Source organism: Pelodiscus sinensis, chromosome 1, assembly GCF_052426305.1.
Source record: "Pelodiscus sinensis isolate ZL-2025 chromosome 1, ASM5242630v1, whole genome shotgun sequence".
In the NCBI taxonomy this organism is placed as follows: domain Eukaryota; kingdom Metazoa; phylum Chordata; order Testudines; family Trionychidae; genus Pelodiscus; species Pelodiscus sinensis.
Genome location: NC_143052.1, coordinates 200233826 through 200260358, shown reverse-complemented (window position 1 = coordinate 200260358; position 26533 = coordinate 200233826). Strand labels below are relative to the sequence as shown.

The following is a 26533-nucleotide window of genomic DNA, read 5'->3' as shown; positions in this document are numbered from 1 at the left end:
ATCTTTAAACAGAAGAGAGGCAGATCAAATGATACCTATGACTCTTAGGCAGGGCCCATACTACTAGCCAAAACAACAGTCCTCACTCTCCACTGGAATCTGGCATCTGAACTCTTTACTTGGTGATTTCAAAAACAAAGACCCCTATGGCACCTTAGAGACTATCTGATTTATTAGGGCATAAGCTATCATGGGTAAAACTCACTTCATCAGATGAACTAGAGTGGAAATTACAGAAGCAGAAGTTGAGACTGGCCCCTTAATCAGGGCAGGCTAAGTACAAATTTTCTGCCCTTTACTCATACAATAGGGATAACAACATTTCATTATCCCTACCTTCAATTTAATTTTTTTATTAAAGTTAACATTAAAATGATCTAATATACAGACAAGAAAAGCTTTTTATACATATGGGTACAATACTTAAATTATCCAAAAGTATAAAATTTGGTTTGAAAAGTCTTAAAGTAAATAAAGTACATGATCTGCAACATCCCAAGTTAAAGTTAATTTAATATTACAGTTTAAATACTATCATCCAAATATTTGGCTATATCACACATAAAAAGTTAAATGAAGTGCAGCTTGTGGAAAGCAAAAGGTAATTTGTAACCTAACAACAGCCAAAATTGATTATGTGGGCAACACAACTAGTCTGCTGGATACATAGGCAAAGTAGGTGCATTTATGTAAATACAGTCAGGTCCTGAAGATCAGTGGAGAGCTCATTAAGACCTCAATTTCAAACTGTTATCTACATAAGACTGGCCATACTGGGTCAGATCAAAACTCCAACTAGCCTAGTATCCTGTCTGCCAACAGTGGCCAATGTCAGATGCCCCAGAGGGAAAGAACACAACAGGCAATCATCTCGTGATCCCTCTCCTGTCATCCATTTCCAGATGAACAGAGGCAAGGGACACCATTCCTACCCATCCTGGCGAATAGATTCATGGAGGATAGACCCGTCCATGACTATCTAGCTCTTTTTTGACCTTGCAATTCTTTTTGAATTTGTAAGCATTAGGTCAGCCAACATTGCCGAAATGAATGTGCCAACACAGTCATAACTCACACAGTTGTGTGAGGAAGCTAGTCCTTCATACTATCCAAACCTATGAGGGTTATCGAACTCTTGCTACACCGGTTATGACCACCACACAGAAGCAGGGCTCATGTACCAACAGCACCTTCCTACGACCAATAAGAATCAGTCACTGCATCGAGAAGGCCGCCAGAGCCATGAGCAAAGGCTGAGAACATGCTGAAGGATGCTGGGCGTTGTTTCCAAGCTCCCACTCCCCTTCACTACAGTCAGGCCCATGTACAGCCCAGCGGCTGCCCCAATCTCAGTGCCCCACAGGCAGCGCTGCCACAAAGCAACTGTCACCGGCCCACATCATTCCCGGAGGAGGCGGGATTAGGGCAGCAGTCAGGGCTACAGAGCCCCTGCCCTGAGCAGACACATGGCCGAGCCAGGAAATGGCTGGATGCCCCCATGCTGAGAGCAGACCTCAGCTGCCCCTCACACTCTCACCTGACCCTTTCCACACTGCTGTATAGTAGAGGGTGGAGCGGCACTCCCTTACATTGTGAGTGGTTAACTTAACTGTCCATCAAATTAATGCCTGACTTGCAAAGCCTGTCACCTGCCCTATTATGGTGGGGAGGGGGTAAAAGGAGAGAGGCAGGTATCTCCCTTACTGTGAGTGAAAAACAGGACTATGTAGCACTTATAGACTAACAAGATGGTTTATTAGGTGATGAGCTTTTGTGGGCCAGACCCATTTCCTCAGATCAAATTGTGGAAGAAAATAGGCATGACCATATATACCCGTGGTCCCCAATGCGGTGCCCGCAAGCACCATGGCGCCCACCGAGCCATTTCTGTGCACCTGTCAAATGACCGGGGCCGAACCCGCCCCCAGGCGCTCAGCACATGGTCAGTGCCGGCCCTGGGCGCGCGGCGGTTAGGCGGCCCCACCCCCGGGGGCGCGGGAGAGGTCAGTGCTGGCCCCGGCCCTGGGCGTTTGGCGCATGGGTGGCACCAGCTCCAGGCATGCAGCATATGGGCGGCCCCGCCCCCGCGTGCCTGGCATGTGAGCAGCCCCGGCCCTGGGCGCCCGGCAGCCCCAAAAGGTTGGGGACACTGAACGGGCTACAGTCACAAAAAGTGAGCACGTATGAAAAGGGCCTTTTCTGCTCATGCCAATTCTCTTCCACTAGTTGATCTGAGGAAGCGGGTCTGGCCCACGCAAGCTCATCGCCTAATGAACCATCTTGCCAGTCTCTAAAGCAGCGGTCCCCAACCTGTGGTGGTGGCCGGGCGCCAGGGGGCGGGGACGGGGACCCCCATAGCCGCGCGCCCCCCCCCCATAGCTGCGCCCGGGGCCGGCGCCCCCCGCCCCAAGCGCCACGCGCCCGGGGCCAGGCCAGCCCCGAGCACGTGGCGGGCGCCCACGAATGCCCCCGCCCGCGGGCACCGTGTTGGGACCACGGCTCTAAGGTGCTGCAGGGGCCTGTCTTTTGTTTCAGCTACACCAGCCTAACTCGGCTGCATCTCTATCGCTACTGTGAGTGGTCACATCAGCTGTCATTTATGAGAAAATCCCATTTCCTGCTGCAGAGACCCCGCCCAGGCGGTAGTGACTGGCTGTGCGGAGATCCCTCACAGTTTAAACGGCCACGTCGGGTGTCATTCAAAGAAAAGCACCGCCTCCTTCTCAGGGGCGGGCTGTAAGTTCCGGGGCAGTGGCGTACTGCGAAGAGGTGAAAGGGGACCACTATGAGTGGTCGGATTTCCTGTCACTCAGAGAAAAACCCCGCCCCTCATCCCACGGAACGACCGGACGGGCGCTCTGTGAGTGGCTGGCGGGGCTGTCAGTCAGCAGATCCAAGGGGCGGGATTTGTGGCCTGGGTGTGGGAGGCCGGCGGCGCTCGGCTCAGTCTCCCAGCTGCGGCGGTGCGGGATGGGGCGTGCCGGGATGCTGCTCGGGGCCCTGGCGGCGTTCCTGGCTGGTAGGGGGCAGAGCGCGGGGCCCAGGGCCGTTGGCGCGGCACGCGGGGCGGTAGCGCTGGGGAACAGCGGGAGGCGGGTTCGGGGCCCGGCGCTGCCGGTTCTTGTGCCCCGCTGGCTGCGGCGCCGCCCCCGTGACTCCCCTCGGAGCCGGCGGCGGCTCTTCCCGGGGCGAGCCGGGCGGCTCCTCGCGCGTGACCCGGCCGCGGGTGCCTGCAGCCGAGCCTGGCGGTGCCGCCGAGCGCGCTCGGGCAGCCGCATCGGCACCCCGGCCCTGGGGGTTCTCGCGGTCCCCAGGTGCTTCGTGCCTCGCCCGCGTTAGGAATTGATGCCCGAGCTATGCCCAGCCCTTCTCTACAGCCGCGGTTGGGAGCCGTCCCCGCGCTCCTCGGAGGTGCTGCGCTTGGGCTTTCCAAGGGACTTGGCTCAAAAAGTGCCCTCGGTATGGGACACGGACCGTCTCTCTTCACACAGCTGCCCTTGAGGGCCACAAGTTGAGACGTCAGTGTTATAGGCGTGACCCCAAGTGTTAATGCTAGAAATTTCTGGCCTAGCGAAGAGTTTCCTCTTAACCCAGAAAGTGACTCTTTGTGATTACATTACCCCTTGGATGTTCAGATAGAAATATGCTTGATGACTTGCAACCCACAGCTGTGTTGCAGGTTTAACTGACTGCTTAGCTCAATGAGTCATTTTGGTCAAATGATTATAGCATAGCTGGAAAAACGGTTGGATCCCGAAATGCAGTTTTTGTTTCACTGTGACCTTGAACAAGTTACTTAACTAATTTGTGCCTGACAACCTGGCAAGGAAAATAGAGCTTTTTCTTTTTAAAAAAAATCCAATGTCACATAGCATATCTAAGCCAAATTGCACAAAGTAAATTGTGTGAATGTCTGGTAGCTTGAAAAGTAGAGATGTGACTGGGTAACAGTAAGCTGGTTCCCAGGAGCAGCCCCTTTTCCCCTCCAGCCTCCCTGAAACCTGCTGCCGCTGGAAGGCTGCTCTAACCCCAGCACAGCCAGCGTGTTGTGGCTGGGGCCAGGAGTCAGTGCTTAGTTAGTTAACCTAATGTTTAATCAATTAGCTGATTGATCAAGATTTTACATGCCTATTGTAAAGTAGTAAATAAACATATTTAAGTCAACAGGCTACCAATATTATTATTGTTAACCTGACTATAGTTTGCCCCCATCTCATTGACCCAGGAAAATAGTCCCTAGGAAGGAGGGTTGCTACTCAACTAAAACTGCAGCTGCTCAGCAAGATGAGCTGCTATCAATAAAAAAATGCATTTGACAAATGTCTGTAGATTGACCTGTTCCTTTGTTCTTCTGCCTGTGTCATTGTTTTGAAGGCAACAATGTGAAATTTTTGTTTGAATTAGGTGCACATCCTTGAATCACACTGTTCTGTTGGTGTATATATCATAATATGGCATGTATTTACTGTCAACACTCACATAGAATTTGATTCTGAACTAGGTTTTGGAGCATACCCTCCCCCTACCCACAAGGTCAAAATGGTATACCTAATTGAATAATTTAGCAATAGAGTCTCTTTTATGCATTTGTGTCTTCACTTTGTTTGATACCTTAATTTATCTATACACAACTCTATACTGGAATTTTCCATTGTGTCCTGATACCTGAAATTAATGACTCTCTTTAGCTGTCTCTCTTAACTTGGTAGATATGTGCATTGGAAGGCTGAAAATCAGAAAGAGTTTGTTACAATTCATGTCTGCTCACAAGGTTTTAAGAAACACATGCTTTACTCACGCATCTGACAAAGTAGGTCTTTGCCCATAAAAGCTTATGGCCAAATAAATCTGTTTAATCTTTAAAGTGCCACAGGACTCCTTATTGTTTTTGCAGGAACAGACTAACATTGCTGTCCTTCTGATACATGCTTTACCAGACTTGCCTGTCTATTATTTCTCTTTTTAGGTGTTTCCGGTGATGAATTTAGTGTCTTACGATCACCACAATCTGTCATTTTCCGAGATGGAAGTTGGCCAATACCAGGGGAGCGGATCCCAGACATAGCAGCATTATCCATGGGCTTTTCTGTTGAAGAAGTATGTTTATTTTTATTTTGAAAAAGCTGTAAAATTCACATTAGTTGGTTCGGAGAGCTTTGAATTATAGTTGTGCACAGATTTTTTTTTTTAAATGTGGTAGAAATAAAGTAGGAACTAGTAAGACGGACTAAGAGGAAATTCAGAAACCTCGGGAATCTAACTCGTGGTCTCCCTCTTCTCCAACGAAACTGTTATTAATGGCCTAACTGCAATATAAATGTTTAACAATAAAATGTCTACGGGGCCATTTGTGTTCTGTCTTTTGGACTATGAAAATACCCTGTTGACACTTGCTATCTTGAAATTAAGAGCAGAACTTATTAAGAATAGTTCTGGTAATTTAATCCATTACACTGATTAGGGTTGATCATGTACTCTGCGTGCTGAATGTCTGCTTGAGGCACAAGGTAAAATCAAATGCTCTTTGGCAAAAGAGGCATCTTGATTTTTCACACGCTGCTCTTCCTGGGGTATCTGGGATATGAAATGGGAAAATGTATACTCTTTGTGGCAGTCTGTTCTTTCTTCTAAGGTTGGTATTCTCCCCCCCTTAACTGTGAGGTCCCTTGGATCCACCCAAAATTGGCTGCCCCTTGTTTCCCTTCCTACAAAGAACAGAATGTCAAGAATGGGGAAGGAGAACTCTCTAAATCCTCTTCTCAGAAAAACAAATACACGGAGTGAAAGTAGATATCAATATAATAATTAGGCCTTTGATCGATCTATCTTGAATGTCAGAATCATTAACCTTTTATTGTTTATAGTTATATCAGAAACATCATGGCAATGTATTTTCCTTTGTGACTAGATATTATTCAATCACAAACATGTATTTGAGTAAAAATATTCCTCCAGCAAGGTGCATTCTAGAGAAGCCTACAGAGTTCTTCAAATCATGGGAAGTTGCTTTTAATATCACTACTGTAGTAAATGGACTTGTTCAGTGAATCTTGTGGAATTTAACAGTTTTGGCTGTGAAATCTGATTTAGTAGCTACAAAGCAGTTAAGTCAACATTGCACAGTATGTGAACGGCGCTTTTTCTTACAGTAAAGTTGTGGAGGGCCTTCTCATACGGAATTAATGAAGAAACATCCTGGGGGGGGACCACAATTTTTTGTGGGGTGAAGAATCGTTTCAAATGTTTAGATTCCCTACTAAGTTTCCAGTGGGTTTTCCAATCAAGAGTCATATACCACTGCAGATTCTCTGCATTAATCTTTTGATATTGTTTGAGCTGTTTCTTTTTCCTTTGATTTAAAAGCTAAACAAAAGTTTTTGCTTTAAAATTTGTTTCCAGGATCTTTCCTGGCCTGGGCTTGCAGTGGGTGATATATTCCATCGTCCTCGTGCTACTGTTCTTGTGACTGTAAAGGGAGTAGACAAGCTGGTGATGCCTAAAGATGGAGTTTCTTATCCTGTTGAGAATGTAAGTATCTGCAATTTTTTTATTTTTATCCCTCTGTTGTTTATACTTATGTTCATATTGAAAGTATTCCTTGGTGTTCAAAAAACCCTCCAAAAACTAACTTTTCACCAGTTATGCTTTTTATGTCAGTCACATAGCTTTTCATGGATTCAGAGAATTAAGACCAGGAGGGACCATTAGATTGAATCTGACTTCCTGGATATCACAGGATAGTAAACTTCACTGAGTTATCTTGGCGTTGAGTTGAATAACTTGTTTGACTAAAGCATGTCTTCCAGAAAAGCATCTAGGTTTGTTTTGATGACATCAGGAAATGAAAGATCCACTACTACTATTAGTAGTTTGTTCCAATGTTAAAATTGCCCTCGCTGTTAAAAAATTGTCTCATTTCCAGCTTGAGTTTGCCTGACTTCAGCCTCCAACCATTGGCTCTTGTGCTTTCCTCTGCTAGGTTAGAGCCCTTTAACATACCTGATGTCTTCTCCATGTGAAAATACTTAAACTGGGTACTTAAGTCACCTTTCAATTTTTTTGATAAATTAAACAGGTTCCCTTTAAATCTTTAACTATACAGCATTTTCTCCAGCCCTCCAATACATTTTTGTGAGGTTTTTCAACCTCTCAAGTCTTTCAAAATTCTTTTTAAAATGTGGACACAGAACTGGATGTGGTTATCCAGATTTAGTTTTACTGATACCATGTACAGAGGTAAAATCATCTCCTTGTTAGTACTGTTTACTCACCAATTTATACATTCAAGAATCACAAGCCCATTTTGCCACAGCATTGAACTGGGAGCTCATATTGAGTTGCTTGTCCATTAGGAATCCTAAATCATTTTCAGAGACACTGCTTCCCAAGGAGCAATTCTGCAGATATGGCCCCCACACCTTATTTCTGCATACATATCTTTGCATTTGACTGTGTTAAATCTATTTGTTTGAAAGGGCCGAGTATACAAAACAATCTAGATTGCTCTATATGATTATCCATCTTCATTGTTTGCCACTCTGACAATGTTTGTGTCCCCTTTTTTCAGCAATGATTTTAATGTTTACTTATGTCCATTGATGAAAATGTTGAATAGCATTGGACTTAATACTGATCGTGACACAATTAGAATCACTCCCATTCAATGATTATTTTCCCCATTGTCAAATACTCAGAGATCAGTTAGCTGGTTCTTAATCCATTCAGCATGTGCTTTAAAAAAATGATGCTTTTAGTACTCAAAATGTTACATGGTACTAAGTCAAACGCATTACCAAAATCTGCTTTACCAAAAGTATGTTACAAATTAGGGATGTTAAAGACTAGTTGACTGACGAGCATTTGCTTATAGGATAGTATTTAGACTAATTGATTTCTCCTCCCCCCCCCCCCCCGCGCCTTTGCTGCAAAGGGGGGGGAGCAGATACTTCAAAGTGGCAGCACTGCACAGTGGTGTGGCGCTGCTGCTTTGAAATCCCAAAGGGGCATTTCACAAGGGTAGTCACTGCACAGCTGATCCACAGATCAGCTGTGCAGAGGCTTCCCTTTTAAAATGCTGTCTCCATATTTCAAAGGGGCAGCAGTGGAGCTGGGGAAAGCTGATCCCAGCTCCCCTGCTGACCCTGGCTCCACTGCTGCCCCTTTGAAATGCCAGAGGCGGTGTTTCAAAGGGACAGCCACAGCACAGCTGATCTGACTAGTCAATTATCTGCATTTTAACACCTTATTACAAATGTGTAGTTTAACTTTATCAACTGATCTTGTGATTTGATTAAAGAATTAAATTAGGTTTGTTTGAAGTTTGTTTTCTATGAAATCAAGGAGACTGGCATTAATTATATTCCTAGCCTTTAATTCTTTATCAATTGAATTCTGTATTAGCTTTTCTATTCTTTTCCTGGGGATTAATGTCAGACTGACTGGTACATAGTTATCCAAATCACCCTGGTGCTCTTTTTGAATATTGGAGCAACATTAGTCCTCTTCAAATTTTGTGGTATTGCCCCACAATTCAAGATTTATTAAAAACTAACGTTCGCAAACCATATCTCCTCAACAAACTCTTTGATGCTTCCTGGATGTATATAATCTAGGCATGGCAATTAAAAATGTGTTGTCCCTAGTAGATGATACTTCACCATCCTCCTTAGTTACTAATAGACTGGAAAATACTTCTTCGTCCTCATGTGATGAGCGTACATCATCGTGCTTCTTTCAACTACAGAACAAATGTTTATTTTGTTTTACACCATTAACATTTTAACTATCTGTCTAGTAATGGGCTTATTTCATTGTTATAATTTATTTTGTTCCTAATAAACTTTAATTTCTTGTTCTTAGCCTTCCTAGATGGATTTTTTTCTTCTGTATTTTTACCATCCTTCATAAATTGTCATGTGACTTCTAATTTCTTTCTTCCTTTTTCTACTTATTACGTATTACTGTTTTATTTCTAATTAGTTGCCATCACTTTGCAACGGAATCAGGATGGGCTTTTTTGCTAAAATTGTCATCTTGATTGTAGAATCAGGTGTTTTGAGCCATCTTATAAATTCTTCAAGAACTCTGAATTTTCATTAACATTTCTGTCTATTTTTTTCCTCGGTCAATTTTGGTAACTTTTCCTCTGCTTTGGAAAACTTTCCTTTTTGAAGGTGTGGAAGTGAAACAACTCAGAATATCCCTTTAGACTCTTAAAAGAGCAGTCAGCCTTTGCAAAATCTTACTGAAATTGAGTAGGTAGAAAATCTACTATTTCACCTTTATCATAATGCTGAAGTAGTTCATATTTTACATAGTCATCAAAAAGTGAATGACGACTTAAATTTTGAAAAGCTGAGCTGGTTTTGGGAACAAAATAATACTACCTCATTAAATTTGCCATCTAGCTTTGTAAGCCGCTTAGTTCTCCAACATCCCTCAAGGAATGTCTTTATCTTGACATAATTAACTAGTTTATATTTTGTCAAGTTGCCTACTGTTGAACTCATGAACTCTGTCCTAGTGAGGTTGCTTTGGGAACTATTCCTCTGAATTTCCTAGCACCCTTTGTAGATTTAAAATTTAAAAAAAAACTTTTGATGTAGGGTGGATAGTGTGCATTCCTTTATGCATCTTCCCTTTTTAATAAGGGTTAATAAACTTAATTTGTATTTAACAAGGGACTCTAGAATTGTTCTTTATTTTTGATCTTCTGGGGAAAATCTTTAAGATGCTGATATGCCTACAGTACATATAGATCAGTGGTTCCCAACCTTTTTTCAGATGGGGACCCATTTTGACAATTCAGGAAGACTTAGTGACCCAGGGCAATTCAAAAACAGGGGAAGGAGAGGGGGCAGAGGTACCTGCGGAGACACTTGGCGACCCTTTTGAAATATAATGGTGACCCATAGGTTGGGAAACCCTGATATAGACAAATGTGTTGCACTTTTATCAGTTAAGGCTGGCTGCATGCAGGCTGTTGTATAACTGTGTGTGTTTAAACATAGTATGTAATGTACAAAACAAAGTCACATTTTATGTGCCAAGGAATTTCTATTCCTTTCTATATGTTGGTTTAGCACCATTTTGGCCAGAATTCCTTATTAGAGTGGTGTTGTTTTTCAGGCTGTTCCTTTCAGTCTTGACAGTGTTGCAAATGCTATTCACACCTTGTTTTCTGAAGAAACCCCTGTAGTCTTACAGTTGGCTCCTAGTGAAGAAGTGAGTATTGTTTCATCTCCTAAACCATTTAAAATAAGTGTTAAATCATGCAATTGGAAACCGATGTGCATGAATATCTTGTATTATAAAAGCACTTCCATCTGTGATGGAGTTGATTTATGAAGTCTGAAAAATCCAAAACTGAGCTATGCTCATATTATGCAATGGCTGTTCTTACAGAGAGTGTATATGGTGGGAAAGGCAAATTCTGTATTTGAAGACCTTTCCGTCACGTTGCGACAGTTACGGAACCGCCTTTTCCAGGATAATTCCATTCTCAGTTCTCTTCCCCTCAACTCCCTCAGCAGAAACAATGAGGTAAGAAACAGTGGCTGATGAATACTGCTTTAATTAAACTGCCTCTGATCTACTTAGGAGTTCAAACCATATTAAGAAATATGCTCATGCATTGTTCATCTCCTTGTTGTCTAAGGTGGAAGTTGCCCCCCCAAGTCAATATTTAACTTGAAGTACTAGAAAACAGTGATTTGCTTTTGGGCATTGTTTTATTACTGCAGAAAATAAAGCTATTACTTACAGTAGCAGTCTGCTGAGATGTGGTTTTTCAAAAAGAGGCTGCATAATCTTCAATTGGTATTCAGAAAATACCTATTTCTCTTCCCTAGGTTGACCTGCTCTTTCTATCAGAACTACAAGTCCTGCATGATATCGCCAGCTTGGTAAAGTGTGATTTTTTTTTTCCCCCCCTCCCCCCCCCCCCGACAACTCCCTTAGCAGTTGAAAGACAGTTTTATTAAAATCTGACATCTTATGTGTAAAGATCTCTAAGACAGTGGTGTCCAAATTGTATTCTCAGAAGCCTGTTGTAGTTTGTAGGGATTTGAACTGTGGCCTTAAAAATGACTTAAAAAGGTGTATTTAGAGGTTGGAAATGTGTTCCACGAGCTGCTTCCTTTCGCTGCTACACTGAAGTGTTTGAATCAGCTCTGCCACTAAACTGGCGAGAGATGGCATGATTTCTTGTTCCCTGCATCAGCCCTGTTGTGAGTTGGGACATTGAACAGCTGCTTGATTTGTGGGTGGTTCCTTTATGCTGCCTAATGGTGCAATAGGAGTAGACTAGAGTAGGGTTTCCTTGCTTCCTTGATCTTCTTGATAGTTTCGCGTGATCTTATCAATAAACTAGGGAAATACAACTTAGATGGGGCTATGACAAGGTGGGGGCATAACTGGTTTGATAACCATTCTCAGAGACTAGTTGTTAATGGTCCACAGTCATACTAGAAGGGCATAACAAGTAGAGTTCCACAGGAGCTTGTTTTAGGACTGGTTCTGTTCAATATCTTCATCAACAATTTAGATATTGGCATAGACAGTATGATTATTAAGTTTACAAATGATACCAAGCTGGAAGGGGTTGCAAGTGCTTTGGAGGATAGGGTCATAATTCAAAATGATCTGGACAAACTAGAGAAATAGTCTGAGGGTAAATAGGATGACGTTTTAATAAGGACAAATGCAAAGTACTCCACTTAGGAAGGAAAAATCAGTTTCTCACATACAGAATGGGAAGCAACTAGGATAAATGAGTCAGTGTGACACTTGCAAAAAAAGCAAATATGATTCTGGGATGCGTTAACAGGAGAGTTGTGAGCAAGACACGAGAAGTCATTTTTTCCATTCTACTCTATATTGATTAAGCCCCAGTTGGAGTATTGTGTCCAGTTCTGGGTACCACATTTTCAAGAATGTTGTGGAGAAGCTGGAGAAGGTCCAGAGAAAAGCAACAAAACATGACCTGTGAGGGAAGACTGAAAAAATTGGACTTGTTTAGTTTAGAAAAGAGAGTACAGATGTTTAAGCACAACATTTTATCATAACACTATAGCAGTTTTCAGGTATCTAAAAGGATGTTACAAGGTAGGGAGGTAAGTGACTCTTAATACATTTAAAGGGCTAAAGCGCAGCGGGGGACCTGGTGTGAGTCAGGAATCAGCTTTCTTGGCTCGGGCCAGGTCCCCTCTGCTGCATACCAGCCATTTAAATGTATTAAAAGGCAGTGCCGCAGCAGGGTTAGCTGCAAGGACCAGGCACTAACCCTGCTGTGGTTCCCATCCTTATCAACTAATTGTCAAGTCAATGGAAAATCCAATGACTAGTCGATTAGTTCATTTACTAAATTTAATGTTCCTGTTACAAGGAGGAGTGAGGAAAAATTGTTCTCCATGGCCTTTGATGCTAGGATAAGAAGCAATGGACTTAAGTTGCAGCAGGGGGGGCTTAGGTTGGACATTGGGGAAAAACTTCCTAACTCTTAGGGTGGTTAAATGCTAGAATAAATTGCCTAGGGAGGTTGTGGGATCTCCAACAATGGAGATATTTAAGAGCAGATTGGATAGACATCTATCAGGGATGGACAAGAGAGTCTCCGTGGGCTGGGTCCAGCCAGTGGATGCCCTGCCACTCCTCGCCCCCAATCAATCAGGAACTGGGGATGGGGGAGTGCAAAGTCTCCTCCTGCTGTTAGGGGTGTGGGCACCTAAAGAGAACTGCCAGCTGTTCTGAACAGCTGTCAGTTCCCTCTTGGGAGGGCAGGGGGCAAAGACTTTACATGCTCTCACATACCCAGGCCAATAGTCTGTGAGTGGCAGAGCACGGAAGTATCCTGGCCCTGCCCCTTATGGGGTGGCCCAAGGCCACTTCAAAAATTTGTGAAGTGGCCCCCCTTCTAAAATTGTCTACCCTGATATAATGGTGCTTGGTCCATCCTAAGTGAGGGCAGGGGACTTGACTTGATGATCTCAATGTCCCTTCTGGTTCTAATATTCTGTGAATGGAAATAATCTTCTGTTTCAGTGAAGAGGTTTAGTGACTGTTTCTACAACTAGTAATCAAAAGCCATAGCTGGCCATGTAGGTTAAATTTCAGTACTGGGTTATCATATAATCATAGGACTGAAAGGGACCTTGAGAGATCTTCTGGCCCAATCCCCTGAACTCATGGTAGGACTAAGTATTATCTAGACCAGAGCTACTCAACATGCAGCCTGTGGCCCGCAGGTGGGATCTAAAACAAAAAAGTAGCCCAATTAATTAATTAATTAATTAAATGGAGATTTCCTATCTCCTAGAACTGGAAGGGACCTTGAAAGGTCATCGAGTCCAGTCCCCTGCCTTCACAGCAGGACCAAGCACCACCCCTGCCAAATATAATGGTCTTCTGTTGATGTGTGTTTTAGTAGTTAAATTCCTGGGCTGCTGTTACTAATTAAAAGTGCTAACACGTGGGTGGAAATTGAGTAAATATTGCATTTTATTAATATCAGCAGAACTGATTTAAATGGGACCTGTGTGTTGTGTAGTCTTGCCTTAATCTTTGTATACATGCCAGTCAGTATGAAAGAAGCTATTTGCATATATTTGCTTTCAGCCACACTTAAGTTGCAGCCCTCGTTATGTGCTGTGAGTGTCATTGTGGCCCCCAGGGCTTCCAAAGTTGAGTAGACCTGATCTAGACATTTTCTGATGGGTGTTTTGTCTAACCTGCTCTTCAAAATCTCCAATGATGGAGAATTCCACAAGCTCCCTATGCAGTTTATTCCAGTGCTTAACTACCCTGCCTGGAAGTTATTCATAATGTCAAATCTAAAACACCTTTGCTGAAATTTAAGCCTATTCCTACTTGTCACCTCTCCAGAGGTTAAAAAGAACAAACTTTCTCCCTCGCTCTTTTAATATACTTGAAAACTGTTATGTCCCCTCTGTCTTCTCCACGACCTCTCATAGGTCATGTTTTCGAAACTTGATTTTTTTGTTTTTGTTTGTCTTCTCAGGGCTTTCTCCAATTTGTCCATATCTTTCCCCTGAGGCTTCTGAGTTGCAACAGAGTACTTTCCCAGGTTTCTGACTGATGGGTCTTGAGAACATGCTCAGGGTCTAACTGGTCACTGTATTTGGGGTCAGGAAATTTCATCAGGGCCATGAGGGGAGGGGTTAGCCTCTCTCTACAGCATGGGGTGTGGGTCACTTGCAGATTAAAATTAGTATAAACAGTAGATTCTGCATTCAGTCTTAAATCAAGATTTGAGAACTTCAGTAACTTAGGTGGAAATTAGAGGGCTATTGCAGGAGTGATTAGAGGTTCTGTGGCCTGCAATGTGCAGGTGGTCAGGCTAGAGATCTTGGTCTTAAACGTCTCCTGGCCTTAAAATGTGGGATACAGGTTGACATTCTGTAATACAGACTTCCCTAGTCTGGCATCGTTGGGGTGACCCCATGGGGCCAGGAGCATTGCCAAATTGGGGCAGGCAGAGGGCAGAGTCCCAGGCTGCAGTGGAGCTTCTGGGGAGAGCCCCTGGCAGGAGTGGGGCTACCAGATAGAGCATGGAGTTCTGGGCGTAGGGACATTAATTACAATTGTGAAATGCTCTGTTTCTGTGGTGATGGGGGAGGGAGAAAGAAGAATCAAATACCTTAGTTTTCACATCTTGAAGAAATACTGCTTATTTAGGTGGCAGCAGAAAAAATAAAATTAAACTGGTCTTTGCTGCGAACTTTATTAATAGCACAGAAAACCATGGGTATCCATGGAATCTATGCATTTTCCATCATGCTGTTATGCAACTCTCTACTTACTATAAAAGTCTTAGAATCAGGATTATCATATAAATGATAGGTGTTCCTTAAGTTTATGAATAAGATCCCTTGGGTTGAACTGTAACTCTTGTTGCATGTGCCTTTTTAAAATGATCTCTGGCATAAGCTTACCCAGGCATTTGCTACCCTGCCTCCCATTTTGGCAACAATATACCCAGCTGTAGACACTGATCTGATCCAAGATGGCAAGCTCTGGAAAACTTCCAAGTCTGCATGGACTATATCAGGCAAAAAGGAAAATGACTCAGTCAGTGATTAAATCTTATTACACTGAGTATTTGAACTAACTCTTTTTTTTTCTATTGGACTCTTCTCTCCCCCCCCCCCCCATGGTTCACTTTTTTCCCCTTAAGTTGTCAAGACATAAACATCTGGCAAAGGATCACTCTCCAGATCTCTATTCACTGGAATTGGCTGGGTTAGAAGAAATTGGGAAACGGTATGGGGAAGACTCTCTGCAATTCAAGGATGCCTCTCAGATTCTTGCTGATTCCCTGCAAAAGGTAAAAGGAAATCTTCCATCAATATTGTTCTGGAAGAAAGTCTGCAGTACTGGTTTAATAAGAGAGCTGAACGCCTACATTCATTTGGTCATTCAGCAGCAATGCTGTGAATTGCCATTCCTTTTCATTGACCTCATCATCCCTTGGTTGGGTAAACTCATGTCCCTTAGTCAAGTATCAAATCTAACTTGCGTATTTTGGTCACTCCTCAGGAAGAAAAGTATTGGAGGGACTTTTTGGCTGGTCAGAGCTATTTGTAAAGGAGTCAGAGGGTGATATTAAGTGTGTAAATCAGTCCTGATGAGTTGGTTTTAAAACAGATACTTGTGTTGGCAATCATTTCTTAAACTGGCTGAAAATATGAAGCACATAGCTCTGGTGCTAGCAAGCACAATATGTGTCTGCACACTGTGGGTTTTTCCCCACCTTGTGCAGCTCTACCATTTTCAGGTCTCCTAAATACATGCTGTTTCACTCCTCTTCTTGAGCGGGCTGCCAGTTGTGGTTTGTTTCTAAACAAATCTTCATCAAGAAGACCGACCACTCCAATCCTGCTGGTATCCAAAGCCTGATGCTAAAATACAGTGAGGCAAAACTCTAGAGTCTTAATTCACAAAATCAAACAGCTCTCTTCTGTAAAGTATTTCCATTCATATACAGCAGTTCAGCTTGTATATCAAATGTTCACATTTTCTCAGAATTGCTCGAGTAGAAATTTTAGATGAAGTATAGAACTGGGAAAATAGATGGCCCAAAGTAAGTGTAATGGGATATAGTAGCTTTCATATGAGAGCATATGTATCCAGTGGTGGTCAAGAAGATACTGAAGATCCTGGGCAACTTTCCAGTGCTCTGTAAAGATATGAACTGTTTTAGCCCACAATTGGTACTCCTAGCAGACTCAAATCCATTGGAGACTTGAGATTTCTTCACACTGTTCAGATCTGCTGCTTTGATGCCTCATTTGTTAGTAAATCTAATACTCATATGCGATGATCAGAAGCTACAAACTATCTGGAACTAAGCTATTTTTGCTCTTTCAGTTTGCCGATGAGATGTATAATCTCTATGGTGGGAATGCCGTAGTAGAGGTGGTGACTGCAAAGACATTTGATACGCCCCTTGTGAGGAAGAGTCGATCCATTCTCCAGTCTTCACAGGTAGTGAGTGCACTTGAAACTAGGAGTGGGAAATAACTTTTGATTGCCGGGGGCGCTCCAAGATTAAGTGGCCAGGGCTGCATTTCTCTGTGTAGGAGGTATGGAGGCTGGGTGGAGAAGGGAGATCGGGATTAGGATGCAGAAGATGATGTGGGGCATGAGGGGGTTCAGGTGAAAGAGGAGGTAGTGACCTAGGAAAAGGGATTTGGGTGCCAGGTCCAGGAGAGGGCATGGGTGCAGGAGAGGATTCTGACTTGGGGGAAGGGTGTGGAAGGGAGCACAGGTCTGGGAGGGAGTTCTGACCTGTGGGAAGGGCTGCAGAGGATTTTAGTGGTGACCTGGGGCAGAGAGTTGAGGGACAAGAGGGAGGGTGCCAGATTCAAGCTCTGACTTGGAGGAGCTTACATAGGTGGCTCCCAGCCAACAGCCCAGCAGAACCCATTGGTTACTGGCCAGTGGGAGCTGTGATGATTGTCCTGAGGCATTGTGTGAAGTCCCTCTCTGACACTGCCTGCCCGCCCGCAAGGGGCACATGGAGGCACCAGGCCCAAGCAGCTGGCTCCTTTGGGCAGCCTGGGGCTATAGGCAGGGAGCCTGGGCTGCATCCAAAGGCTTGGTGGGCTGGATTTTGCCCACCCTTGCTTTAAACTCTCATTCTGCAGATTAGGTATTAGAAATGTGACAGCTGTATCACTCCATTTTTTGAACTAGAATGTTAACTTGATGAAGTAGCAATCTTTTAAACTTTTAGGAGTTTAGACACTAGATGAACAAAAAGCAAGTAAAATCCTGATCTAGGGTCCATTTGATGCCAGTTACTTAAGTGCATTAGTAATTAGTCCCAGCAATTCCAGAGATGCCTGTACAAACTAGGGATGTGGATAGTTAATTGGTAACATCAGTAAGCATCATTTGGCAAAGATGATTACAATTAACAAATGGTGCTGGAGCAGACCCTTGCACGCAGGTGGGCCCATCCCTGTTTAACCTTCAACTGGTTAACTGATTAACTGGGATTTTAAATCCCTAGTACTAAGGGATTTAGAGTTTCCATCTCTTGGTATGGGCAGTCTGAATGTTAGGGTAATTGGAGTATGTTCTGTATGAAGGTGACTTCAGAAGCATTATGACTGCTGGTCTCCAGCTGTCTCACTTAAACCATACTTTACTACTTTTTCCACAGAGCACCTCATATAACCTAGGATATCCATACAACTTCAACTACGCTGTGGTCTTTAACATAGTTCTGTGGCTCATGATAGGCCTTGCATTAGCTGTGATTGTAATCTCCTACAACCTCTGGAACATGGATCCTGGCTATGACAGCATTATTTACAGGATGACAAATCAGAAGATAAGAATGGATTGAACTTCAGTCCAGGGAAAGAAGTGTATGGCTACTTCCAAAATGTGTACAAAAATTAATATTTTTGTCATGATTTAAGGAAGTCCACATTTAAGGTGCTTTTATTTCACTAACGATCCCTTGTGTTTTCTTTAGGCTTTAGATGAGTGAACTTACAAAACTGAATCTATAGTCTGCTATAAAACCATGGTCTACTAGTTACTAAATGATAAACTTCATTCCATTTTAGTAATGCAAAATGAATTTTAGAAATAATACCCTGTATTGCTTGTGATATTGTGTGTATGTGTGGGGGGAAATGCACTGAAATGACAGCAACTTTCTGATTTAAGCTTTTTACACTGGAGAGTTAAACTATTAAGCTGTGTTGTATATTATGAACCAGATGTAAATGTTTATGTTGATGTAAATATTTCTAATGGTACATGAAGTGTTCAGGGAAAAACAGATTAGCCCTTTGTGTAAAAACCTTCAATATGGGAATAGTTCCACAAAAACAGTTCTGGGTTGAAACCGTATTTGGGGTTGGGTTTTTTAACATTCCAACCACCACCATTAACCTTAAGGAACATGAGGGTTGGTGTAGATCTTACTAGCTCACTGCTGCATTTAGAAGGACTCTGGAGAGATGATAGCTAGAAACATTGGTGTGGTTGGTCTGTAATAGTCAGGAAACTACAAATGTAGAAATAGTTAAGTGGAATGTCATACTGTAGAAACTTACAGTATGATGCTTATTTTTTTTCTTGTGTGTTGTAGCTATTCAAAACACCTGCTTTTGGTGGTGAAAGTGGACCAATAATTGGCACTCATCCAGACTCCATTTTTATTACTTCAACCCATTCACTAAATAAAACAAGTAACACTTGCACTTGAGTTATTTTCCTATTGAGGAACTTAAGCTAAACCAAGCAAATGTAGGCAGCTAGATGTGTGTAATTACATTAGGCCACCTTAAACAAAGTTTGCTGTAACTTCTACTCCTGATTGCTATTGGCCTGCTGGGTGACCTTGAGTAAGTCACTCCCATCAGAGTGCCTCTGTTTTCCCCATATGTAAAAAAAACTGGGATGTTACTGACCACTCAAGTAGAGTATTTCATGCATAGATCTCAGAGTGATTTGAAAGTTAATACTGAAAGGCTTTTACAAGCCAATAAAGCTCTAAGTATTTGAAGTTATTTTGTCTGTATTGTTGATATAAAGCCTTTACCTGGGTAACAAGTAGTTGAAAGCCTGTGCTGTTATATTGGTGTAGCAGTGGCCCAAGTAATTTACCATCTGTGCTCTGTCTGGTTAATTTTTCCATAGGGGGTGCAGTGACCAGTGAGGGTAGCTTGCTTTCTTGCCAGTGTGTATTGTCAAAGCTGAGTGGTACTGGTAATAGTGCCTCCATACATGTGTACATAGAGCAGGTTATTTGTGGCAGGGTGTCTGTGTCTGTGCACTGTTTGCCTAAACTGTAGTGAGCTGTGTTACTGTGGGTAAGCTGATCAACTGCCATGCAACCGTTAGCCCCCAATATTCCATTGAGTTCTTGCATGCCTGTGTGATTGAACTAGCTGATACTTTAAACAAAAAGCACCCAGACTTGTTCATAGCTGTTTCCATCTTTTCAGAGTGACAGTCCTAGACTATCTGTTAGTGTGTGTGGATGATAGTTTTGAAAGACAGTGGCAGCTGGCCAAGTAACCCAGCAGCTGTGCAATCTCTCTCATGCTGCAAATTTCTCTGGTTGTAAACTAGCTGTAAAGAAATGACCATAACTGGACGCTTGGCATAGGATAGAGATATGCCTTCATGTAGATGCATGTACTGTAGTGAGTTACACTTTAAAATCAGAAAAGGATGAGAATTCAAATTGAATAATAACCAGCTGTAAAAGGCAACAATTCAGTTTGGTGATAAGTCTAACCAAAGAGCCCTCAACCATGCTTGTAGCTGTTTTGATTGCTTCACTTTGCCTCTACAACCATTCTAGGCTTCAGTGTGACATATGGGGAATCTTATTACATAGAGGCTTGTGCCAATAACTCCATTAGCATGCTGCAATTAAACAACTGGAACTGGCTTACTTTTATTTCAGTAGTAGCAGGAAAGTGGCAGTTGCTGTCTGCAATACAAGAGCAGCAGTGTAGATTACTGTTTTATAACAGACTGATTCACTTCACTTGTTTAACTCCCATCAGTAGTGGAGACTTTCCCAAACAAACTAGCCAAAGGAAATTATTCAACATCTGTTTGGAAACTGAAATTGGGTGGAGCAGTTAGTATATGAGAGAAAGAGTCTTAGGTAAATTCTGCAGCTTAGTGAGACTGGATATCCTCCCATCAGACAAGTCAGCAGCAGTTTATGTAATGGAGTTTAGGTTGACAGTTTACTTAGTAGTAGTCTTGAAAAAAGTAAAATATACTTGTCTCCCAGAAGGCACAGCACAGTTGTTCAGTTTTCTCAACTAGAGGCATTACCTGTTCAAAGCTGAACTCAGTTAAGACATTTATTGAATATGCTATCATTTAAGTATAAAACTTGGCATTTGGTATTACTATACCTCAGTTATACTACATTTCCAGTTTGTCAGTAGGATTGTGTCAAATATACTTGACAGTCAAAACCTGCTTAGCAATTGAAATAAGTACGAGAGGTGTTTAACTTGGATTGCTTTTTGACTTGGGCAGATATGAAAGGAATCCTGTATACTGCATTCCACCTCAAATTCAGTATATTTGCTAGGAATGATTAACAGAGCTAGCCCCACTGATAGTCACTAAATTGTGCCTTTTTGAATATCTGTACCTCATTACCAATATATCATCCCCAAAGGAAAATGTTAGGATCTGATGTAAAGTTTAAATGGGGTTTCAAATGTGGAACTATAATTTCCTACAACCCCAAATATGGGATAGTGAAAGTTTCAGGAACACTTACATTTGCATTACTTTCACCTCTGGCCTTAGAATTAAGGCTTATGAGATGTAGTTTCTTTAACCTTATCCTCCTCTTATGCTCTGTAACTCTAAAATGTTCTGTATTGTAATACAAAAGACTGAAGTTTTAAAACTTTGTTTAAAAGCCAGTGATGCACTAGGTTCACTAATTTATCACAGTAAGGGTACTACTGGTGCTAGAAGAAGGTGGGTTAACAGCTACCCCCCTTTTTAACATGGGCATAGTTTTTTGGGGGGACAGGAGCAGCAATACTTCCTAAACTGCAAGCCTCAGGCAAACAAGCCTTTGGCTGGCATAGTGTTGCGGTCAGGAGTTGCTGGGGGGGGGAGGAGAGAGAGAATCTTATATCTATTAAATTAAAGAGGGACCTGTCAGTTCTTTGTTAGATTTGTGTGTGACTTCAGCTCCAGATAACCACTATAGAAATTTACTTTTAACTAAAAGGGCCAGGATGTTTGGAATATCACTTACCAGTACTTCTGCAATAGTATTTGATATCTGCCTACAGTGCTGAGATTAGCACCAGCACTGTGTCTCAGTACCTATGATGCACAGCGGGTCATTCAAAAGCCTCCTGTTCATCTGCCATGGCACTTCTCAGCACCAACATTACTGTACCGGCATCTCACCTAGCCCCAGGGGTGAGTAAACCATCTTGCATCAGTACATGCACCACCATGGCATTGACTCTGCCACCTAGCACCAGTACATGCAGCACAGAGACCTTGTGCTCTCCTCCTGGAGAGATTTTTCCATCAACTGAGGAAGTTGGTGTTGTCCTACCCCCCCCGTGCCGCCCCCCCCCCCCCCCAAAAAAAAATTCCCCTCCTATTGATTATTTCTTCTAATCAGCGCAGGACTCATCCTCCACAGTCAAGGCACAGGAGCCCAGCGTGTCCAGGAGTCTGTATGCCACTGTAGTACAATAATCTATGGATGCCCCCCACCATGCCCTCATGGGAGAGGGATAAGGATCTTACACAAAAAGGGGATTTTGTGCAAAAAGAATGTCCACACTGCTTGTTTTTGTGCAACAATGGCTCAGATTATGCAAATGAAGCATGACAATGCTAATCAGTGCTTCATTTGCATACTATCTGCTGGCAAGTCAGCAGTGTAGACAAAGAGACTTATCCTGTGAATTATCTCAAAGTCTCTGAATGCCAGTTAAGTTCAGTAGCATTTCAAGTTTTCTGTTTAGTCCCCATACTACTTGCATCACAAATAAACATTTAAGATGTTAGATTTCTTTTATGTTTGCTGTTGTCTCACCTCTGTTCACCACAAATTCATGTGCTGGACTTACCCCTGGGCTTTTGTTTCCTGCTAGCCTACTTTAAACTTGCCTCACTAGGTGACAAATCTATATTCAAAGCTTTCCTTGATGGGTAGGCCACAGAAAAGTAGCCCATAGTTAAGAAAGCCAAAGACCTCCTTGTGACACCAGCCAAGCATTCACCTCCAGGATCTATCTGTCTCTCTCTGCCTTGGCTCCTACTCTTAACCAGAAGGATGAGAACAGCACCTGTGTCCAACTCCATCAACACTCCCAGAATTCAGCATCCTACCTCACAGGTATTAATACTTAGGGGGATGAATGGTACAGGGGCCTAGGACTGGCTGATCATTGACAGTTCTCTGAAATGTATAAGACACAGGTCCTGGCAGGCAGCATGCCTACTGGTAGGTACCTCTCACACTGGATGATTTTCTCTGGCTGGGTGCAGGAGCAGTGTTAGCTCTGGTCTAAACCATGATCTTATTCTCTCTCCCCCTTATAAAATCCTTCTCAAACTTCTATGTTTGCTGACCCTTCATTATTTAGCATCTGGCTTTTAAGGTCCCCTCTCGGAGTCAACTCTGGACCCTCCTCCCCAACCATTAACACCCTGAGAAAGGGTGATCTATGCTCAAAGGCCAGGGGGTGAGTCCTGCTAATGTACACTCAGCTGCTAGTCAGCCTTTGGCCCACACAATCCCCGAAGACCACATTGTAAACTTCAAGCAAGTCAGAAGAAAAGCCAAAAAACAAGCACACCTACCCCGAAGCATTAGTACTTACTTCTTCAGCAGCCTCCCACAGCTAGCGCCCACCCTAGTCTCAAATAACCCCTACGCACAAGCCATTGGCTCTGTAAGTGAAGACCCAAGCATTCCCCAACCTTCAGGCTTCTCCTGGGCACAAGCTCCTGTGCTCCGCTCCGCTCCACTCCATTTCTGTTGTTGGGTCGCCCCGCAGCACTTACCCTTACAGTAAAATCAACAGCGTATGTCTAGTCTGGCATGATTTTCCGCAAATGCTTTTAACAGAAAAGTTTTCCGTTAAAAGCATTTGTGGAAAAGAGCGTCTAGATTGGCAGGACGCTTTTCTGCAAAAGCAGTTTTTGTGGAAAAGTGTCCCTGCCAATCTAGAGGCGCTTTTCCGCAAAAAAGCCCCGATCACCATTTTCACAGTCAGGGCTTTTTTGCGCAAAACAAATCTGAGCTGTCTACACTGGCAAAGGACTTTTGCTCGAACAGGAGCAGCAAAGTATTTCTGCAAGAAGCACTGATTTCAGACAGTAGGAAGTCAGTGTTCTTGTGGAAATTCAAGCGGCCAATGGAGACAGCTGGCAAGTTTTTCCACAAAAGCAGCTGCTTTTGCAGAAAAACTTGCTAGTCTAGGCACAGCCGAAGTGACTATAGCTGATGTGGCAATGACAGATTTGCACCCATCTTCTGAAGATTTGGGGAAAGGATCATGAGTGGGGTTCCATAGAACACAGCTACTGTTCAGGGTTTCAAGGAATCCCTTTATGGCACCAGAAAATCATTACATGTGTCATGTTGAGAAACTGGATTTTGTGAAGAATTTAGTTAAATTACCTTCGCTGCCTAGGTTTTGGTGTGGGGCTTCTCTCGGAACAGGATATATGGTGTGGAAGTTCTGTGCAACAATGCTCTCGTACAAAAAAGAGAGGAGACAGACTGGCTGCTGCTGAAACTCATTTCATTCCCAGAATCCAGAGACCCACATAATGTTTCTGCAGACATTCTCCCTCATCTTTTATAGGCAGCCTCTGGTGAGATCAATCAATTTTTACAACAGCCCAGGGAGTGATTCTCTCTGGCACATGCTTGCCACCTTATGGCTTAACAAGACACTGATAAACAGGGCTCTGAACCTGGATAGGAAATGTAGCTTAAGGAAAAAAAATCTGTTAATGACTCATCTCAAATTAATCTTAAGAAAACCCTTCTGCGACAGAGTGGAATAATGGAGGGGACACAGCAAGGGTGCATTTATGCGCAAATGCTGGCTGATGACAGTTTTCTGAAAATCAGCACTCCCCTTCCAAACACCTGGAGATAGATCATCAGCTACAGGACCAGAGGATAAAGAGAACCATCTTGTTGTTTAGGAATCTCAAGTTTGACAGCACAACGATGGATTGTATGGCAACCCAGCAAAGATATCTTGTTACCTATGATCACATCACTCACTTCCTGCTGATTTTTTTCATAATATTCCAGAACACTGTTTAAGCACAAAGTGCACAAGTGTGTCGAACTCAATCATAGGGGGCCATATTTCATTTTGAATTATAATCCATTATAATTCATAAATGTATGAATATTCATCCAGGGACTGGGATTGTACAAAGTCAAGGGTGGACTATGGCTATTTAATATTAAATAAAAATAAAAGTTTACCTTAGTTACTTGTTTAAGTAAATAAAAATAAACAGCATTGCTCCTGTGGATGGGTGTGTGTCCTTATCCATCTCAGTTTCTCTGCCTCCTACATCTGTCTCTTTCTTCCCTCTTCATTTCCTACGCTGCATGGCTGTGTCTATGTTCGCAAGTTATTCCGGAAAATCAGCCACTTTTCCGGAAAAACCTGCCAGCTGTCTACACTGGCCGCTTGAATTTCCGGAAAAGCACTGACAATCTAATGTAAAATTATCAGTGCTTTTCCAGAAAAACTATGCTGCTCCCGTTCGGGCAAAAGTCTTTTTCCGGAAAAGGGCCAGTGTAGACAGCACAGTAGTGTTTTCCGCAAAAAAGCCCGGATCACAAAAATGACATGGGGGCTTTTTTTTGCGGAAAAGCGTGTCTAGATTGGCCACGAACGCTTTTCTGGAAAAAGTGCTTTTCCGGAAAAGTGTCCTGCCAATCTAGACGCGCTTTTCCGAAAATGCTTTTAACAGAAAACTTTTCCATTAAAAGAATTTCCGGAAAATCATTCCAGTGTAGACATTGCCCATTAGTTCCCACCTCTTGCCCCTTCCCTTCCGCTAAGATCATCAGACATGAAAAAGTGAATTCTGATGTCTAAATATAATCTATTTAGTGTTAACCCCAATGAGTTGAATGTGGGGTAGGAAGATCACAGGTCTGAATAATTATTTCAGGTACTCCACAGACTTAAATACTGCAGCAGGTTTCAATATTCAGATATGGATATTTTTCATCACAGCTATGAATCTTTATTTTTAATGAAAAAAACTTAGGATTCTATAAACTGATCACTTAAGTAGACGCCCTAATTCCATAAAGAAAGGTGGGTAGTTGATGCCTTTTCATCAGACTATAGGTGTAGGATATTTTCCGTTCCTGTCCCTGGCTTTTTGGTAATTTAAAGCAATAAACTGCATCTGAAAAATCATCAGAATCTTTAATTCTTGCCATCAGGTTTTGATGTGTCAGGATTTCTTGTTAAAATACAGTTAATCACAAGAATGGTTTTTTACTCCATTGAATGTCATGTTACGTTTCTTGGTTAGAACGTGTTTTGCCAAAACGTGTTTTGTAAAGGTTGCGTGCTTCATTAAAAGCACACGGTTAAGACCTATACTTCATTAAGAGGTTACTGCTTATTGAAAGACCCCCATACTACTATATTTCTATTTACATGGTAAGCCCTGCCCTGTTAGTACTCACTTTATCATGCTGGAATCAAAGTCATTTGTGAGAACAACAGACAGGAAAAAACGTCAATTGCTACATTTGTAGAATATATTACAGCATTTGTAACACAGCATAACTGACAACTATTACTATAGCATACAGGAAAGCAAATAAGCCCAGAATATTGTCAATCCAAAACCTAGCTAATGGAGAACTTCAGCACTGAACCTTACAACCCTTTAAATACCTCAGACAACTCTCTCAAACTAACAGGTGAGGCTTGTCATTGACCAGGCAGAGTCATTTTTGCGTAATTACATTATAGGAAAGTTCAAGAAATTAAATATATGTAATAGAATTTTATTAGTGTGCTTTCAAAAGGGAAGTAAAAACAGTTTTAAATTTGCAGGATTTCAACTTCAAACATTATTCATTTTATTGAATAATTACCATACATAGTACATTTGAATCAGAAACTCAAAGCTTCCATTACTCTTTCCATAACTAATTTGAATTACTTTGTGATTTGTAACAGTAAACATTTTCTTTGCACTGAAGTGACAGTTGAGCGAGCGACTCAATTTTAATTTTGTTAGCAAATATTTTGTATGAACTCTAATAATAATCATCATGACTTTTTTCCCCAATGAAAAACAAAAATTATTTAAACCTTTCACCCAGTATATTCTGGTATAAGAAGTAGTACTTTCAGGTAATTTAAGTGGCAGGATTGTTTATGCAAAATTTGGCATCTGTAGGTAATCGCGAAATAGGACTTTATTTTGCACAAACTCTTCAAAATATATAATAGATTCTTACTATCTA

The 26533-nt window shown here is 42.4% G+C and overlaps 1 protein-coding gene across 1 annotated transcript; it reads left to right on the top strand.

The window, feature by feature from the left end:
- Positions 1 to 2865: 2865 nt before the first annotated feature.
- ATP6AP2 (ATPase H+ transporting accessory protein 2) lies at positions 2866 to 21623 on the top strand. The gene is made up of 9 exons (XM_075913174.2): positions 2866 to 3019; positions 4967 to 5097; positions 6400 to 6528; positions 10129 to 10224; positions 10405 to 10542; positions 10851 to 10904; positions 15194 to 15343; positions 16387 to 16503; positions 17687 to 21623. The coding sequence occupies exons 1-9, from the start codon at positions 2971 to 2973 to the stop codon at positions 17870 to 17872; spliced, it is 1050 nt and encodes a 349-aa protein (XP_075769289.1). The 5' UTR covers positions 2866 to 2970; the 3' UTR covers positions 17873 to 21623.
- The last annotated feature ends 4910 nt before the right edge of the window (positions 21624 to 26533 follow it).